The 16,457-nt window shown below is 41.1% G+C and overlaps 2 protein-coding genes across 4 annotated transcripts; one reads left to right on the top strand and one right to left on the bottom strand.

The window, feature by feature from the left end:
- Positions 1 to 718: 718 nt before the first annotated feature.
- On the bottom strand, positions 719 to 8,029 carry rgs14b (regulator of G protein signaling 14b). Of its 2 annotated transcripts, none has more exons than XM_061281896.1 (15): positions 7,848 to 8,029; positions 6,710 to 6,731; positions 6,425 to 6,576; positions 6,248 to 6,340; positions 5,959 to 6,102; positions 5,684 to 5,860; positions 5,494 to 5,569; positions 5,321 to 5,418; positions 4,966 to 5,184; positions 4,711 to 4,784; positions 4,259 to 4,385; positions 3,643 to 3,724; positions 2,921 to 2,973; positions 2,100 to 2,169; positions 719 to 1,731 (listed from the first exon to the last, which is right to left on the bottom strand). In XM_061281896.1, exons 1-15 carry the CDS (start codon positions 7,890 to 7,892, stop codon positions 1,487 to 1,489), a joined length of 1,677 nt encoding a protein of 558 aa, XP_061137880.1. In that variant the 5' UTR covers positions 7,893 to 8,029; the 3' UTR covers positions 719 to 1,486. The 2 variants fall into 2 exon arrangements, with proteins under 2 accessions (XP_061137880.1, XP_061137873.1); XM_061281889.1 differs by having other exon boundaries at positions 2,079 to 2,169.
- Positions 6,671 to 14,961, top strand: arl3l1 (ADP ribosylation factor like GTPase 3, like 1). Of its 2 annotated transcripts, none has more exons than XM_061281915.1 (6): positions 6,671 to 6,833; positions 12,559 to 12,702; positions 13,511 to 13,627; positions 13,744 to 13,794; positions 14,315 to 14,500; positions 14,598 to 14,961. In XM_061281915.1, the coding sequence occupies exons 3-6, from the start codon at positions 13,544 to 13,546 to the stop codon at positions 14,643 to 14,645; spliced, it is 369 nt and encodes a 122-aa protein (XP_061137899.1). In that variant the 5' UTR covers positions 6,671 to 6,833; positions 12,559 to 12,702; positions 13,511 to 13,543; the 3' UTR covers positions 14,646 to 14,961. The 2 variants fall into 2 exon arrangements, with proteins under 2 accessions (XP_061137899.1, XP_061137891.1); XM_061281907.1 differs by lacking the exon at positions 6,671 to 6,833 and adding an exon at positions 8,082 to 11,688.
- The last annotated feature ends 1,496 nt before the right edge of the window (positions 14,962 to 16,457 follow it).

Below are 16,457 nucleotides of genomic sequence, written 5' to 3' on the forward strand. Positions count from 1 at the left end.
GATTGTGCAACATCATGTAACATGGGCATACATGTGTGTGCAGTCGGTACACGGCTCATATTTACGGCATACTGTACATATGTGCATCTCTGTGCATGTGTGTTTGTATCAGTTTGGCCCTTTAAAAGGTTCCTGCAGGGCCGAGGGGGAAGAAAAGATAACAGGAGCAGTCATTATTTGCTTCGGTCATGTCTGCTTATCATCATGTCCCCCACACTGTGGTCTAGTCACACATGGATGCCAACTGGGTGTACCCCCTACACACCCCTACACTACCCCCCCCCCACCCACCCACACACACACACACACACACAAAAGAGGGCGGGAGAGGAAGGATAACACCAGACAACTGGTATGTTGAACATGATCCTGTTCACTAATGTATGCATCTTGGCAAGCAAGAGGCAGATGTCCATTGATTAATGGACTCCTTTGGCTTGAAATTGATTGTTAAAGGCTTGAAATTGATTGTTAAAAGCTCTATGTTGCAGCCTATTAGTCGAATAAAAGTGAAAGCGGTCCTATCAGGTGATATATGGGTCCATGTACAAATTATAGTGGTAGTTCAGTTTCATTTGTTTTGGATTGCACAGCTACATCACAGGCACTATTGGATGTGGCTGCACTGCTATGAAATAAATCCAAAGTCAAGCAAATATATTACTGCAAATTAATACCTTAAAGGTGATATGCAAAATGTAAATAGAAGAGAATAGCATTCATATTTGACAAGATTTTAATTGTTTGGACAGTCCCCCTGGGCTGCTAAACCAACTTACTGACTCCTCGCATTACAATGTTAAGTGGTGATAATAATAAGAATAATGCTGTGAATTACAAGAGTGAGATGGCAGTCAAGCAAGACTTTGTGTCATCACAGCAAACAAAACACTCTGGGAAAATTAAACATTAGGAAAACAGGCATGCACATAGGTCCATCCATTCAAAACTAAAAACACTGCATACTATTGAATTAAAACATACAATAGTCTTAGGAAAAGCAAACCTTAGGAAAACAAGCATGCATATAGGTCCATTCAAAACTAAAAACACTGCATACTCTTGACTTTAAACAACATGCAATAGTCTTCAGAAACTGCGCAGTCCCGTGTAGCTATAGTTTATAGTGAAGCACTGACATTGAGGAATACATGTCATGTGAAGTGAAATTTTATTGAAATATAAGTGAAACAATTGGAGCCAAATGCATTACCGCAAGGTACTTTCATTTTTGTTGAATCAAAAAATTTCACATAAAACACTCCTTATAAAGAAGTGTAGTGTTTGTCAAAGGTTTCCTCATGCCTTCTTTGTATTTTCTGTTCTACTAAAACGAGTCGTTTTAGTAGAACAGGTAGCACAAAGTTGCCCGAGAGCTTTTTTTTATTTTTTTTTAAACAGTGATTAAAAAGTACTACACAAAATTCATGTGGCCATATGAGTGTGGCAAATGTTCTTCACAGCCCGCCTCCCCACACACGGTCTTTTATACGGACGTTTCTCGCAAGTCTTTGGGTTCCGATTCAGCTGAACCAGAGGGTGGTGAGTTCTCAGTAACCTTGCCTGAATGTGCAGTAGAAGAGTCGGTTGTGCTCAACTCTTGGGATGATGGATCCTCCTGATCTGGGGACAGTTGCAGGAAGAGAGGAACCTCGAGGTGTTCTTTGGTGAGGAGACCTCGCTGGTCGTCGACCCTGCTGCAGTGGGCCCTGGTCAGCATTTCCAGGAGCTCTAACATTAAGAACAGAAAACAGGTGTAAAAATGAGGCCGACTCGGCGTAAGTTGAGGCTATCCAGCACACCAAACGATTGTGTCGTAAACAACAAGAAGTTTTCCATTTCAGCCTCTTATAAATCAGGGGTGCATTTTTACAATTAGCATCGAGAGTATTAAAGATAAAGAAGCGGGGAAATATAACAGGTGCATGTGCCAGTCACCAGGTGCTGTGCAGCATGGCGCATACCCATTTCTCCGATGGAATAAATAGCAATCTTCCTTTGAATGGGTGCAGATTGACAGTGTACACCTCTGCTTTTAATCACCTCAGCCTTCCTCCATTACAGCTAAAAATTCCTACCATCCATGTCGGGGTTCTTACTGGGCTTTGGTGAGGTCTTTTCTTTGTCGGTGTGGAGGGACAATCGGGTCTCCGGACCACCTGATCCGGCCTAGATCCGAGACAAAGAACACACATTTTGTCATTGCAAAAGCTGCTGACAAGTGGTTGATTGCAAATAAACGCATGTACACAGCAGCCAACAACTCTCATAATCAACCATTCAGAAGATTTGCTGTTGTGAAGGTACAAAAACTGCGTTGCGCTGGTTTTTTAGTAGCTCCTTAAATTAGTGTGGTAAACAGATGCATATTCACGGTTACGCATTTGCCAATTTGTTCGTTTGACGATTAAGCTGCTACACTCATCTGTTGAAAAACTCACCTATTCACCATTTTTGTGCTTCGGGCAAATCTATCACTACTTCTATATAAAGATAAAATCATGGTTTTAAAATCTCAGAGGGGAAATTTAGATGTTTCAGCAGCACATAACAGATTGTTTATAAAAAAAAAAAAAAAAAACTACAATAGAAATACCTGCTAAGAAATTATAATTTTCGATATTACACACGTTGTACAACGAAAATTTATTTGCTTTGCCAGCAAATAAATGTAATTATGTGGTGACAAAAGCTTTATTTAGGGCAACTCTTGTTAGATATGTAGACAAAAAAAGGTGATGCTTCGCAGACTTTTTTTTTTATTCATAGGCAATTAGAAACGTCTTTGCGGATGGGGGGGGGGTCAATCACTCATAGCTCTTTCCTATTTGCGGCAGGGCTTAGTCACAATTTCCTGCGAATAGCAAGGGAACGCTCCATCTATTGTTGCATCTAATGTTGCAATCTGAAATTGTCTCACGTGTGTGGCAGCAGCAGTTCTGCTGGCTCCAGTGATGTTGCTTTGGTCTTTTCCTGCTCAAATGTAAAATTTAAGTCAGTTTCTGCTTTGAGAGAAGGAGATGACGACTTCATTAAGATGCCAAGATCAAAGTGCTGTAACCTTGAGGCACAAAAGCAGTCATTTAGGTAAGAGCATTTAGGTAACAGTATTTTGGGGTTGCTTTCTTATGTAACGAATAGAAATGAGAAAGGCTTTTAGTGAAAAATGCCACGCAGTGTTTAAGTTCAGAGTTAAAGTTCAAAAGGCTAGATATGGGTCCTCCAGCCATCTACTGTATGGTGTAGCGATCAACCATCTACTGTGCAAGTGTGAGAATTTGAGGCGGAGGTCGCTGATGTGAAGTGAAGTTAGTTCTGGGAAATCAGCAGGAGGCAAGTGGGTTGTGAACCAGCCATGGCATAGCATTCAACAAACCAAATGAAGTCAGACATTGTAGAGGGAAGCAGTGAGAGGCACAATCATCAAGAATACCAGGCTAAGAGAATGATGTCTATATCGACCTTAACACAGGAGCAAAAGCAGGGCAGGAAAGTGGATGGTGAAAAGACTCTTTCAAGGGTCCATTAAAAAAACAAGTCAATGAACAGGAAGCGTAGCATGTAATATCCATCGTTAGCATTAGGGATAAAGTGCTTGGACAAGTACTGTCAACAATACAATACTCAAGTTTGCATTTGTACCTCTAGCTCTGTCAAGCCGTAGCTGCTTATTAGCCAGTCTGAACAAAGTCGTGTCCATGTTCACTGTCTCGTCACTCCCAACCTAAAACAACATGTACAACATTTTCAATGGTAATACATTTGTAGGAGAATTAAGTGCACTGCTGCCTCGAAAGAAAGATGTGCATATGACGACGATTGCACTGGTCCACAGCAAAATTTTAAATCATAGATGGCTTTCAGTGTTCCTGAATGTATTTTAGACGTCAACTGAAAAAATGTTGACTTTTTTTTCAAGCACATCAGGTTTGAGATTTATTTATTTTATTTTTTTATTTTATTTTATTTAAGTTTAAAGCTTATGCAATACAGACGTTACAATGCAGTGTCATTTATAGCTTGGACGGTTCAGAAAATTTCACCTGTTGCTGTACCAACCCTTAATTAAAATACAAAATGTATTGATTATCATCGCTATTAAAATGGATAATTGACTTGAATCTCAAAAAAAAATAAAGGAAAAAATGTTGCTCAGTGCCATCATTCAAAAAAATTATCAAATGGACCAGAACTCTTCTGGACTCTTTTGAATTTTCCATCGCCAATTTGTGTGTATAGAAATGGTAAAAATACTCACAATGGTAAGTAGGGCTTCGTGAGGCTTGAGACTATGTTTCTGTAACACTGTGGACAGTGCATCCTGCAGTGTCTTACTGGACTTTGCCATAATTCCACCGGTCTTTCCAGTAAATGCATTATGCAGTCTGAAACGCACAAATTGTGTCAAAGAAAAAGAGGCAGAACAAGCTTTCAAAATGAATCAAGCTAAGGCTCCAGTCACTAAAGAATCCACCATACACACCAGCCAAACTTCACATTGGTGGCAAAACATAACAGAAATCATTACCAAGACAGTCTCAAGCGTTACAACATGGACTCCCCTTCGAAAAGTGTGACAGCACAAAATTTTCAGTGTGTGCGTGGGTGTGTATGTGTGTGTGTGTGTGTGGGGGGGGGGGGGGGGCGAAAGCCTGCTAGGGTGAGAAAGACCAAATATAACACAGAAATGAGTCAAGAACATTGACTCACACAAACATCACCCGAAGCTCAAGCGAAACCTGCTGATCTCTCAGTACAGAGCAGTCCTGGTCCAGTGATAATGGCTGCAAGAGAAAACAGACCAAAGCGTGACTTTTGGAGGGGATAACATTCAGACTTTATTTGAATTATCAACAAAGCACAGCAAATGGAAAAGAGTATTCATCTCATGAGGTGCTGTCAAGCAAATTTGCGATGCAAAATGCTTCTTCCTTCGAAACGACTCATGAGCTGCCACATCCTCACCTTGTCTTTGCCTTTAAGGTAGATGAAGACATCTTTCAGTGGGAAGCCTCTTTTCTCACACAGGCCAGCCAGCATCTCTCTGATGGGCCGGCCATGAGGGGTCGGAGCCAAGGAGGCACTGCCATCAGGCAGGTAGACACAGCAGTAGCCCCCCTCCAAGCCACAGCGTCCTCCAGAGATGCCAGCTTGCTCCGGAGAGCGAGGACACGATTGGCCATTCTAAAGTATTTTGGGCACATTGGTTAATTTTGTAGAGATCCTTGAAATAATTTACATGTGTGTTCATCTACATGAGAAATTAATCTTTGTATGATTGAAAGCAGGAGCAGAAAAGTACATGTAAAAACACGCTGACCTCTGTCAGCCTGTAGAGGGAGTCGAGCTCCGCATTACTTCTCGACTTGACAGCGTTGGGCTCTCTATGATACAGTGAAACATTGTTGTTGGTTGCATCTGAAACCAGACAGAAGAAATAAAGTAAATGACTCACATCTAAGTCTGATTTAGCTAAAAAGTAAAAGATTGCACCTCCCCAGGATCCTCTTTTGGGGTGCTGTTTGTTGCTTTTGCCAACTGGGAAAGTGCTTTCATCTGACTGCTTGCTCTGTTTGAGACAGTAATGGCCACATTACAAGGCTATTAAAACCCAAATCCCGGATCAGTTTTGCAAACCAATTCACTAACTTTTTATGAATCTTCCTTCCCTGCCCGGCGCTACCTTTTTATCACGCATGTTTGAGCTTCGATTGGCCACATCCTCCCAGGAGACCGTGCGGAAAGGTTCTGCGTAGAGCTGAGGTAATCGTTTGCCTTCTACGCTCGCCAAAGTGCAGTTTTGGTAGAGAGGAGAGCGCACAAAGCGTCTGTAGCTATCCATCTTCATCAACTTAAATATCTGGCTCGCACAGAGGGGGGGGGGGGGGACAAACAAACAGAAAGTGGACCCGAGTTCTCAGTGTCCCTTGCTATTGTGTCAGTGTGCTTTAGACAGACCTGCGCTTGAGCCTTGTTAAACATTTCAGGGGTGGGTTGCTCCAAGTCATTTTCATCTTTCTTGGCCGTGTCATCGATGTTGACTGAGTGGGGAGCACTTGCAGACAAGTACGTTTCATAGATGGAGCGAGCTCTTGTCTTCAGCTACAAATACAAACATAACGTCACGTCTAGGATTGTGATGAGTGTAATTGTGTTTTGGTGTCTTTTCCACACTAGAACCAGCGGATTCCCATTTGGTTCACCACAGCAAACTCGTGAGCATAAAAGGGAGGGAAAAGAGTCATACCTCATCCAATGAAGTGGCTGGGATCTTCTTGAACTTTTCACACGCTTGCCAGAATAAGATGTTCTCCGCACTCACCTCGGATTTCAGAAAAGCCTGCAAGAAATAGTAAACACAGGGCAGGTTTACGGCACATCCGGTGAGCGTAGACCATCAATGTGCTTATTTGTCGCATCCCACTGTAAAGTAGTTGACTCCACTGGGGTCTTCCAGCAGCTTCTCAAAGGAGACGGCCCAGCTTAGCACATTGTTAGCCGGGCAGGCCTCCCCGCCCGGGGTGCCAGGAAGGCTGTGGCTGCTGCCTGTGGTGCTCCGTGCAGACATATTCAACTCTGCACACATCAGCAAAACACACCCATTTAGCAGAGAGGATAAGCACAACAAGGAATGAGCTTGAATCAGATATGTTCACGTGTCGTGCATCGACTTGTTTCACTCTGCCATTAGCGGGCACTTCACGCTCACCTCCGTCTGACACTGCAAGGCTCTGTTAAGAGAAAGTGAAAGTTGATTTAGAAACAGAAAAAAAAAAAGATGACAATTCCATTTTTATGCATTTCAGAAAACAAACTGGATTTACAATGATGCGGTAAGTGTTTAGCTTTTGTTTTGGCTCTCAAGCTAGATTCTTTTCTAAACGAGAAAAACATACCGTTGATATGAAGACTTCAAACATTAGACATCTCAATTTTATAGTGAGATTATTTTTTCCCTGGAACTAGCATAACGCTAGTGGTTTTTATTTATACTGTTAAGCAATTAAGAGACTGATTTTTGTATTCCACAGGTCTTTCACAGAGCAGTATGATGGAATTTCACCCTAAAACCAGACTCCAGGAAGATAATTGCATTCAAAAACAGACCAATCTAAAATATTTGCGAAATTACAGAATTGACTTTCATCATTCCTCAAAATTATTTAGACCCACTTGAATGCCACCAACAATCGCCTGAGGCTTCCTCATATAATCTGCATCTGATCACTCAATTTTATTTGAGGAAGTATGTGACAATCATAATGATGTAAAATGAATAGGTTAGCTTAAAAAGCTTAAAAACAGGCAGATTTAGAAGAGCAAAACCATGTTTCATTTAAAGCAGCAACAATCGAGTTGTACAGGAAGTGGTTGTGACACTGATGGCTCTCATTCAGCTTTTGGAGCTCAAGACGCCTTCAAGCTGAGAACAAACCTAAAAATACTTGATTCTCAGTGACGTCATTTAGGGATGCCAACAGATACAAATTCCTGAAAACCTCAGCATGTCCTACATAAGTCCAGTGAAGCACTGGTAAAGGCATTAGTGCACATTTGAAAAGAGCCAAAGACAGAACAAATTTTCTTGCAAAAGAAACAGTTGCATCACAAAATGAATAGCGTCAACGGCCCATTTCTATGTGGAACATGTCATTCCCCTTACAAAAGTACACCATCAGGCATGATCACACACAGCCTACACACGACAGATCGGCAAATAGACCTTGTGTGGTTTCTCGCTGTTCATTTTTAGGAGCAATAGAAACTGCACAACACACACACGCACACAAACTCTACTCACTGCATAAAAAAAATTTAAAAAAATGTTCGTAGCCAGTATAACTCACCATGTGGCCAACAGGAATCCCTCGAGAATTATTTTTTTTTGCCATGGTAACCAAGACAATACACTTGGATGTCCAAGTATAATATGCTGCCCACACTGCCTCAAAACACAATGAAAGTATTCACCCAAAAAGCCAAAACCTCTTCACTTGGGTTCCCCTGGCCACTTCCTGCCTGAAGTCTTACCATAGCAACAGGCCACAAAAGAGGAAGTAAAGTTACTATGATCACATCACACTTTTCTCAAGCAACAACTTGACAAACCAAAAAAAATACAAAATATGTTTCTAATGAACAGTGGACACCCTTGAAGAAACCAAATCCACCACAAAAAAATAAACACTCAACTTACTTTTCAACAGCTTGCCGGTTTTTGTAGTTTGTTTTATTTCTCTCTTGGGAAACGACATTTTCCTGATGTCAGTTTAAGATGTAGGCATAAAATAGGTTTTATCATTGAACTAAAAGTATTCTTTAAAAGTATTCTATTCTTAAAAGTATTCTTATACTTTGACATGTTTGACATTCAGTAAAATAAACCCCTTGTTAAAATTAATTGATTATCAAAATACTTCTATCCATTTTCTGTTGTGGCTAATACCGTGACACCATTTTGAGGATGGGTGGCCACCATTTAAGATAGGGGTGCCCAAAGGGCTGGTCATGGTGGGCCACATTCGGCCCGCTCTGTTCTTTGAACAGAACCGTTAAGCATTTATAGCACATCAGTCCTGGAATATTTGTTTATTTGATTTACTGTGAACTACTTAACCTATCCTCTATTTGCTATTAATCTTGGAATCTTTTAAAAATGTTTGCTCCTGCAAAACCCATTAATTACTTCGGTGCTATCTGATGGAATGTTGGTGTTATTGTTTGGTTTAATTCATTGATAGTGGGGTTTTTTTCTTCAAGTGTTTGAGCTGTCCTCTTTCATTGGGGGAAATTCACTCCCTGCACAGTCAAAAGTAAAATCCAAAAGACGTATGTTCTGGTTTCTCTCCTGATGGATGTAGTCTCCATTGCTGTTGCGATTGCCTAACAGTATCGTGTAAAAACTTTGGATTTACCTTTTCACTGTCCATTTCGGTTACGACAGCTCGCCATTTGTCATAGCTTCTTGTTTGTTTCTGTGCCATCACTTTGGCCAGGCGGGAGAAGCGACGATAAAGACCCTTGAAGGCAACCATGCTTTGTCTGAGTCGAAACCAAACAGAAGTGAAAGGTCGTAAGACAGGTTTTGATTCTCCTGATTGGCGCCAATCACACCTGACCTGCACACTAGGGTCGCTGTTGCAGCAGGTGCGCTGGGAAGATAGTTTGATTGGCTGGCAAATATAACTACAAAAGCTTGGTTAACAAAACTGTTGGTTAAAGTGTTATTTTTACATTGTCTGGGTTCCTAAATGCCTTTTTTGGAAATCTCATTTGGGTCATTCTTCATTTCTGAATTGTTTCTCAATGCATATTAAAAGCAACATACCATATGCAGTTTTGAGATTTAAAGAAGCTTTAGAATGGGACAAAATATTGTGTTCATGGGCTGTAATCGGTTTTTAAAATACAAAAACCAAAAGGCAGAACATTAACATCAAGTTATATCGTGTGATTTAAAAAATGTTTATAATTTAAACTTATTCCAGATATCTTGATTGTCTGAGACAGAACTGTAGCTTGAGGGCTGGTACATTCAAAATTATTGCTTGTGTGCCCTTTTATATACTGAAAACACGCATTTTCCTTGAAAGATGCAAACATTGAAGATACAGTATATTAAATATAGGCGTCTCCCAATGGCACCCTGGACAATTCCTGTGGCAGTTATGAGTCTTTGTCACTTGGTGTCACTGTTAAGCAGCAATCTGGGAAAAAAAGGTTTTTGCCACTTGGTGTCACTGTTAAGCAGTAAGAGGATTGGATCTATCTGGGAAAAAAAAGGGAGCAATAGAGATTTGAACCACGAACCCGATATCTGGACATGAAGTAAAAGATCAGAAACTGGCGAGTTAAGTAGTAATATTATCCTGCACAGTCAAAAAAGAAAGACAAAAGCTCTAATCAGCAAAACTTGTCCAGAATAGGATATAAAGTGATGATAATGTAGTTTCCATTATGCACAGGTTGCCATCTGTCTCTCGTCTTTGTGCAAGACAAAGCTATCTAGCATCTGGCTTCTAATACATAATTTAAGCAATTTAGACACAAAACCACTATTGATCTGAGCATAATTGAAAGCACATATGACAAATCACGTTAATTTAAATAAATGACACCCGTCCTTTGGCCTTTTTATGTGCTGATGCATTCAAGCAAAGGGAAGGAGGCACGGGGCAAGTCATGTTGGTCTGATGCTTGATTCGGATCTGACTTTCAGCAGTCATATCAAATCAATCACTAAAACAATTACCTGCTCAAAACAATTCCAGATTGAAGAGCCACATTCTCCAAGCAAACCAGAAAATACTTATCCTTGCTTTTATCTTCAGTAGACTTAAATATTGTAATGGTCTTGTGACTGGACTCCCTCCTAAGAGCATCAAAAAGGCAGGTGCAGCTCATTCAGATTGCTGCAAATCAGGTTCTGACTGAAACAAAGAGATCAGAACATATTACTCCAGTCATAAAGGCTTAACACTGGCTCTCTGTCAGCTGTGGAATAGGATTTAAAGTTGCGCTACTAGTCCATGAATCACGGAACGGTTTACATTCTGCAATACTAATGGAATATACCCCATTCAATTACTGGAGACCAGAGTTCCAGAACATGGGCCGACTCTCCAGAGTCACCTGAGATGGTCTATCTTTCACCTATGAGCCGAATGAGGAAAAGTGGAAAACGGATAGATGTATTTTTATCAGGATTGAGTCATTCCTAAACACCATATGCAATTTTAATCGCACAAGTGCTGATATTGCAAATTAAAGGAAAAATATTTGTAAGTACCTAGCTCAGGTATTGGTAAATGCTTTCAGGAGCATTTCCACAACACAGCTATTGTGTAACACAGCATTGGCCACACCCACTGAGCAGAACGCTCGTACAGTTGAGCAAAAGAGCCTTGAAATGTTTTAATCCAGACACAGAACAGGCAAGCTGGGACTAATCCCACTGAATGCTCTGCTCACCAGGACGCTCCCTAACAGACACAGAACAGCTTTAGACAGGCAGCTGTGGAAAAGATACACCATATGATGGATGGCACTATCAGTTCCTCTACCGGAAAGTATTGGATGTCGGGATGGGTTATGGGTCGAAGCGTCCGCTCAGGAATAAATTCAGTGATATAATCCCTTTTGAGGTTTGAAAGTGTTAAACTCCATGCATAGTGTCAATCCTCATCTTTGCTTTTCTGCATTAGCAGCATTTTGCCCTTAGCCATATGGCAGACTGTCCCAACTCTATGAGCATGTGTGTGCTGGGTTCCTTTTGTAGCAGGTGGCTAAGGAGATAATCCAGGTAAAGCCACTGCGAAGTGAGGAAGGGGGTGGGTGGATGGATAGAGTGAGTGGCCTTTGTATGGACTCCGAGGGCTAATTCTGGCCTCCTAATTCCGCTCCCGATCGCCCTCCCCCTCTTCCTGTTTGCCATCTTCACACTGATGGTTTGGTGCAGTCCATGACCAGGTAGACACAAACATCACACACGCACAGGTTCTTAAAAGCTCTCTGAGCAGGAAGAGGGTGTGAAAAAAAAGAGGCTGCGTGTATCATTGTGGCGAGTTAACATGTCACGCGCATGAGTGAGCCCAATTGGAGAATGTAGCATCGGCCTTCTAGACAAGCTCAAGGATACGCGCTACCATGGGAGAAGCTCAGAAGGATAGTGGAGTGATCCAACCACAGGTTAGCCAACATTTTTTAACTTCTTCAGATTGTATTTGATGAAGTTGATTTTGCTACATTTCTTGAATCAGCATATAGTTGTAGTGCTTCGATTATTTTATGGGACAGAATGTGAAAAAAGATCAGGATTGTACTTTGACTGCCTCCTCTCATAAAATTTGACATCCTCTTTATCGTAATTTAAAGCAAGACTGCCTCATTTTTAGGAGCACAACAATCTGTATTCTTTTTGCAGCACTTGGATTTCGGCTAATCACGTTACATGAATGGAGAGGCTATTCTAACTATGCCTCAGATTACATCTTACAAAACAGGGCTCAGATGATGTGTGAGGTCTGTGTCAGGGGAGCTTTGACTTCAAATCATAAAGTGGTGGTTTAGATTCTGCAGGTGTGAGGCTTGATTGGCCATATTTTAGTAGTGGTCATTTTAACTGAGACTTTCATTTCTTTATGGGGGGGTTTCCACAGTCCCATTTTACTGAAAAATAATCTCACGACACCCCACCAAACAAAAATGTCACAAAAAGTAGGAATAGTGAATTTACTTACTCATTTTGTTACTCATTGTGAAATCTGGGACTGACTCAAAGTTCATGTTCTAATTATACAAAGCAGATACAAGAGGATTCAACCGTTCTGCCTTTTACGATCCGTCACGACATACAAATGCTTTTGTAATTGACAGTGACATTAGTTGACATTGTGTAACAAGGCCCCCTGATTGGAAATCACGTATGTTCATTTTTAAGATGACTTGTGCAGTAGCTGCAGAAAAATAAATCAAACCTCTTCATTTGTTTCAGTATTTAACTTGCCATACACAAAAAATACATTGAACATCCGAAAGCCCTCCCTCGTATTTGTGCAGGGCTTACTCTCCGTCATTGAGAAATTAAAGGGAACCAGCGAGCGGGAAGTGCGAATAGTTCTTCTGGGCTTGGACAATGCCGGCAAGACCACGCTGCTCAAGAGCCTTGCCTCTGAGGATGTCAACACCATCACACCTACACAGGTGAGGTGACACAAATGACCGCCAGGAGGTAGGACACATTTTGAAAGCCGTAAGTGGACACGATTATATGTGGTCTTACATAGATGTGATTCAGGACTGAAACGTTGCTATCAAAGATCATTGAAGGAAAACTGACATACCGTATAGCTAGAAAAATTGAAAGTCAATATATTCATCAGGTACCAAGCTAATCACTTGTGTACGTGATTCATATGGGTTGAACTAACATGACCAACTCAGCCTAATCTGCCATGGTGAGTAATCGCAGTATGGCAATATGCAAAGAAGCATCACAGCTAACTCAACCACGTTATTAAAGGGGGAAGCCAACCTCCAAATTTCAAAACACAGTGTTCTGATATTTTTTTCATTTGCGAAATATGAATGAAACGGGCAAAATCCAGTTATTTCTATCCATCTCAGGGGGCAGCCATTTTGTCACTTGCTGTCGACATCACATTTAAAAATGTGTAAGAGTTAGTTCAGACGTAAGAAGATTTTGTTGTATACGTGTACTAAAACACTTGCTAGTTATTAAATTATATTGTACTCTGAAGGAAATTGTATCCAGTGCCAAAAATAGCAGTAGCTAACACACGAGGTTTAAAAAGCAGGTAAAGGGCAATTTGAAAAGATGCAATTGTAAAACTGCCTTTCCCAGTACTGCACTGAGGTATCGACTGCAGGATCTAATTTGGTGGAGACGCCTGGATCAGTGCACTCTCACACTCAAAGTGCTGTCCACATTGAGCGTAAACTATATTTATCATCAACATCATCTTAACTGCAGCATTGTGTTTTTTATCAGGGCTTCAATATTAAGAGCGTTGCCTCTTACGGCATGAAACTCAACGTGTGGGATATTGGAGGGCAAAGGAAAATCAGACCTTTCTGGAAAAAGTACCTAGAGAACACAGATCTGTTGGTAAGTGAACTCAAAAAGTCAAATAAAATGTCATTTATGCTTGTGATAATGACAAGCCTCTGTCTGAAGCCAACATGCAAATACATAAATAAGAAGAACAAAAATCTTTCTTTCAGATTTACGTTATCGACAGTGCGGACAAAAAGCGATTTGAAGAAACTGGACTGGTGAGTGATTCTGAAATAAATGTTATTCTCGCTAAACAATCCACATATTGCCACAAACATCTCACCCTCTCTCTACTTCTTTTAATAAATCACATTACATAGTTAAGTTGCTGAGCACGCAATTTAGTTAGGTGTACTTGGCATCTAATTATTACTATTTTAAATACTTTTAAACAAGATCACAGTAAATGGGCACTCCTTTGACCATGGAGGGTCTAGAATTTTAATTTCTCTACTCAATCCTCAATACTCAATTCCTCTATCGGGAATATATGTGAGAGATATGAAAATAAATTGAATATCTGTAAGACTGCAGCCTAGTCAATAACAGGGGATCCATATGTGGTTGAATAAAAACCTACCTTGCTGAATTATCATATTTAAAGAGATGCAGTGGGAAAATTCACTTACAACAGCAACAGACAGTACAGTCAATTTAAATAGCATGACAACTCAATGAAAAAGAAGTATTAACAAACACAAACACACACACCTGCTTTGACTCCTTATTTGCCCGCAGGAGTTATCTGAGCTGATAGACGAGGAGAACCTAAAGGGCGTTCCGGTGCTCATCTTTGCCAATAAGCAAGATTTGGCCACAGCATCGCCGGCCAGCGAGATCGCCGAGGGACTCAACCTTCATACGTACAGAGACCGCGAGTGGCAGATTCAGGCCTGCTCAGCCGTGTCTGGGGAAGGAGTTCAGGTCAGCTGGAAACATTGACTTTTGTATTTTCCTGTCTCGCGACGCTTTACAAAAGTGCTTCGCAAAGACTGCTAAATGCTATCTTATTATCCAACAGGATGGCATGAACTGGATTTGCAACAACATCATGAATAAGAAGAAGTGAGCCCTAACAACATGGAGAAGCCAACTAGCATCATGTCCAAACACGCGCATCCACACAATACAGATGTGAATCATTTCATTTTGAAATCTGTCATGCTATTAATATTTAGGCAACGATAAGTTAATTAGGCTTCCATTGTGTTCCTGTCCATCATCCCTCAGATCCTTGTCTGGTGATCTTATGAAAACTATGCAAACTTATCTTAACTGTGTTAGAACTTTTGCCATCTCTACCTACCATTCAAGCAGTAGTTTGTTGTGTGTGTAGAGTGTATTTTGACATTTTTGACAATAAAATGTTCGGTGATCTTCTTTTACTTTTCCAGTTTTCATTTCTTTTCAGGCCCCTATATCGCTTCCCCACACGGGTCATGGAAGAGGTTCAGCCCAGCTGACTTTGGCCAATCACAGGGCACATACAGACAATTATCCATTCACAGAAATTCTCACTTATAGACAACGTTAATCTAAGACGCATGTTTTTGGAATGTGTGAGGAAGTTGAAGAACCCCGGAGAAAGCACATGCAAATATGGAAGGAACATGGAGATTGCATACAGAAAGACCAGAGTAGTGTGTGTGAAACGTAATGAATAATAAAAAAGAAAAAATTGATGCCCTCACAACCCCTCATAGCGAACTGGCAGGCATGAATAAATGGAAGGATTATTCTCCCTCAATTTAATTGTTGAAATGTGCAGGGCAATCCGCAGAGACCCCCTCCCTCACTCTTCACTTGTATGTCCTTGTACAAATGTGTCCAGAGGCTCGTGCAACTGTTTTTTTCCACCTTACCATACATTGTATTTGAGTTTGACCCTGGTGGAGGCTGACACTTCCATTTGGCCGTCATAGCCCTGATTTAATGGATCTTTTGTTTCTATTATAAAAAAATAATAATTTCTTGATATATGGGGCTGGCTTTTTGTCAGAAATTTTGACACAGTATACTTGTATGTGGTGAAATTCTCCATGGCAACACCAAGAAGAAGCAATTCTCGTGGGCGCCGTTATCCGTTGAAGCTCTGCAGGAGGTGGAGGGAACCATTTGGAGTGTGAAAGCACACTGGATTCTCGACGAGTGCTTCTTCAACCAACAGGTGGCAATACTGTGTCACAAGTGAAATACGGTGGGGGACGTTGTCTGCTTCACAGTCGAGATGAGAGGTTTTGTTGTTTGAATTTCATCTACAGTTTGCATGTTGCCCCCTTGTGCTTATGTGAATCCTCTCCCCCTACATATTCCATTCATGAAGGACATTAAATGATATCTCCTCTCGCACAGTCGTAGCCGATAGGCTACAGCTCTCCCTAACGAGGCTAAGCCATCCAAGAAAATGGATGGATGGCTAAAACACCCCGAAGATGTGATGTCACATTGTCAATATGAGTTTCCATGGCAACCCTCCTTGTTATTTTCCAACCACCATCTCCCTCTCCTCTTTCCCTTTATACATCTGTCACTTAATCGTAGCTGCACTCCACAAAAGAAGACATCCTCACAGACTGGATCAAAACACACTCACACTCTGGTAAGAACAAAAGAATTCTGTGCCCTTTTGCTTTTAAATATACGTACATACGTATGAATGTGCTTTGTTTTCATGTTGAATGTCAGTGCTCAACAGGCAATTTTATTTTTCCTGTAGGGCTCCAATCATGGCACAAGTCACCCATCCAATGCCCACAGTAACTGCACTAAGTAGTCTCAACGGCACACGGATGACCTTTCACCCCCAGACCGCAGCTACGCAGTTTCCATGGGAAGAGGGGCACATGCAAGCGCACGTCGTGGTGATTGTGGTGATTTTTTG

The sequence above is a fragment of the Syngnathus typhle genome, linkage group LG1 (genome assembly GCF_033458585.1).
Source record: "Syngnathus typhle isolate RoL2023-S1 ecotype Sweden linkage group LG1, RoL_Styp_1.0, whole genome shotgun sequence".
In the NCBI taxonomy this organism is placed as follows: Eukaryota; Metazoa; Chordata; class Actinopteri; order Syngnathiformes; family Syngnathidae; genus Syngnathus; species Syngnathus typhle.